The 2,500-nt window shown below is 41.3% G+C and overlaps 1 protein-coding gene across 2 annotated transcripts in view; it reads left to right on the top strand.

Moving 5' to 3' along the window:
- Window positions 1-1,508, top strand: part of LOC107569755 (parathyroid hormone-related protein-like) — a 5,423-nt gene extending 3,915 nt beyond the window's left edge. Inside the window, exon 2 of one of the 2 annotated variants that reach the window (XM_016255911.1) lies at window positions 1,063-1,508. In XM_016255911.1, coding sequence (XP_016111397.1) covers window positions 1,063-1,339 — 277 coding nt within the window. In that variant the 3' untranslated portion in view covers window positions 1,340-1,508. The remainder of the gene's footprint in view (window positions 1-1,062) is intronic. The other variant, XM_016255912.1, reaches the window with a different exon arrangement.
- The last annotated feature ends 992 nt before the right edge of the window (window positions 1,509-2,500 follow it).

Consider the following 2,500-nt stretch of genomic DNA (forward strand, 5'->3'; position numbering starts at 1 on the left):
TCTGTCTGTCTGTCTGTCTGTCTGTCTATCTATCTCTAATATTTCTTATCTATCTATCTGTCTGTCTGTCTGTCTGTCTGTCTGTCTATCTATCTCTAATATTTCTTATCTATCTGTCTGTCTGCCTGTCTGTCTATCTATCTGTCTGTCTGCCTGTCTGTCTATCTATCTCTACTATTTCTTATCTGTCTGTCTATCTATCTGTCTGTCTGTCTGTCTATCTATCTCTAATATTTCTTATCTATCTGTCTGTCGTTCTGCCTGTCTGTCTGTCTGTTTATCTATAGCTATGTTTCCATCACCTTGTATTTAAGCGCATTTTGAAGTATCGCATCAGAAATGAGTGATAGAAATGCCCCCCTAATTTGCAAAAATGTTAATTCGCTCACTTGAGGTGATTTTTGACTTCTTTCGAATAATGGGAGATGGAATAGCATTTGCTGAATAAATTCCTCCATGCCCATCAAATAGTCCTGCGATTTTGCGCTATGGTACGGCATTACCTGACTAACCAGCGGACCGATCTTACGGTCATTCTGAAACACCTGAGCAAAGCCCTCAAAGTATGTCTGTATAACTGCTTCCAGAACTGTCTCACGAGACTGCGTTTCCATCTCAGAAAGCAATGACCGCATTTATAGTGCTTCTTCTGCTCGCGTTATTTATTATATATGAAAATTATTGGGGCAGTCGTGGCCTAATGGTTAGAGAGTCGGAGTTGTGGTCGTGGGTTCGAGTACGTGGGGCGAGTGAATAACCAGCGCTCTCTTCCACCCTCAATACCACGACTGAGGTTTGACCCTTGACCCTGTGTGTGTGCACTTATACTCAGTGGCTTCTCCTACATTTCTTAGGGATATTTAGTGCTATTTTATCAGGAAGTGACTCGCTGGATGGAAACGGTGCTGATTTGCAAATGTTTTATGCGATATTCCAGTTTTGCACATAAGTTAAATTCGCATCTTTGGATGGAAACCCAGCTTGTGCATCTATGTATTTCTAATCAGTGCTGTTCGATCATCTGCTTGTCTCATGATCATGAAGTTTTTCTTTGTTCTGCAGCAGACGGGCGGTCACAGAGCATCAGCTGATGCATGATCGTGGTCGCTCCATCCAGAGTCTGAAGAGGCTGATCTGGCTGTCCAGCGCCATCGAGCAGCTTCACACCGCGCAGACCCGCACACTGACCGCCGGCGAGCCGGACAGGAGGTGGCACTCTCACGACCCGGCGCCGCTCTATTCTCAGCCCAGCAGCAGCCACAAGAGGGTGCTGGAGACGCTGTTGAGCGACATGTACAGACCTCACCTGACCGCTGCACTCGACGACGGAGAGAAATAACATCCTCACAAATATCCCATCTGATGTCTGGCGAAAACTCAATGACTGCCTGACCCTGACTAGAATGAGGCACAACGTTACCCAACAAAACTAGATCACTGTCATTATGATCAACGAAACATGCTAGTTTCGTAAAGATAGGTGTATTGAATATAACAACGTAACCTTGATAGCACACGTACATCACAGAGACGTCTGCAAGACGTGTTTTTTAGAGTGTTTGCTCATCTGCAAAATGTCTACAGGACATTTCCTATCAGATGTCAAATAGACGTTTAGAAGATGTCTTTAAGATGTTTATGATGTAAAACTGACATCTTAGAGACGTCTGTCAGATGTTTGTACACAGCAGATGCTTTCCAGATCTTTAACAGACCTCTTACAGACGCACCTGTCCCAGATAGCAAACGTATGTCTGCGAGACGTCTGTTAAAGATCTGGAAAGCATCTGCTGTGTACAAACATCTGACAGACGTCTCTAAGATGTCAGTTTTACATCATAAACATCTTAAAGACATCTTCTAAACGTCTATTTGACATCTGATAGGAAACGTCCTGTAGACTTATTAAAGATGAGCAAACACTCTAAAAAACACGTCTTGCAGACGTCAAATAGACGTGTCCGATCATCATCGGGTCAGATCGTATTTTTGATTTATTGTATGTGTGTGTGATTAAAGATGCTTTTCAGTAAACTGCTGTCAGAACTCATTTCGGATGAAACCGTTCAAATGTGCTGAAGTGAATTTTGTGTTTGTCATACATAAAACGAAGCACCGCACACAAAAACAAGACATTTGTTTTCGTTTTCCAAAATAGTGAAGGTAGTGCATGTAATATTTGTATTTATTTATTGCTTGCACAATATTTCCAACTATTTCAAATACAGCTGCAACATTATTTTCAGTTTACTACATCACATTTCACAGTGCTCAGTATGAATTTGTGCTCTGACCGGCATGAATATAAAATGATAAATAAAGTGTCTGTCTGTCTATCTATCTGTCTGTCTGTCTGTCTGTCTATCTATCTCTAATATTTCTTATCTATCTGTCTGTCGTTCTGTCTGTCTATCTATCTGTCTGTCTATCTATCTCTAATATTTCTTATCTGTGAATATAAAATGATAAATAAAGTGAAGCTGAAGTTCAGAATATAAAA

This window comes from Sinocyclocheilus grahami, unplaced genomic scaffold (assembly GCF_001515645.1).
Source record: "Sinocyclocheilus grahami isolate Dianchi unplaced genomic scaffold, SAMN03320097.WGS_v1.1 scaffold1378.1, whole genome shotgun sequence".
Lineage (NCBI taxonomy): Eukaryota > Metazoa > Chordata > Actinopteri > Cypriniformes > Cyprinidae > Sinocyclocheilus > Sinocyclocheilus grahami.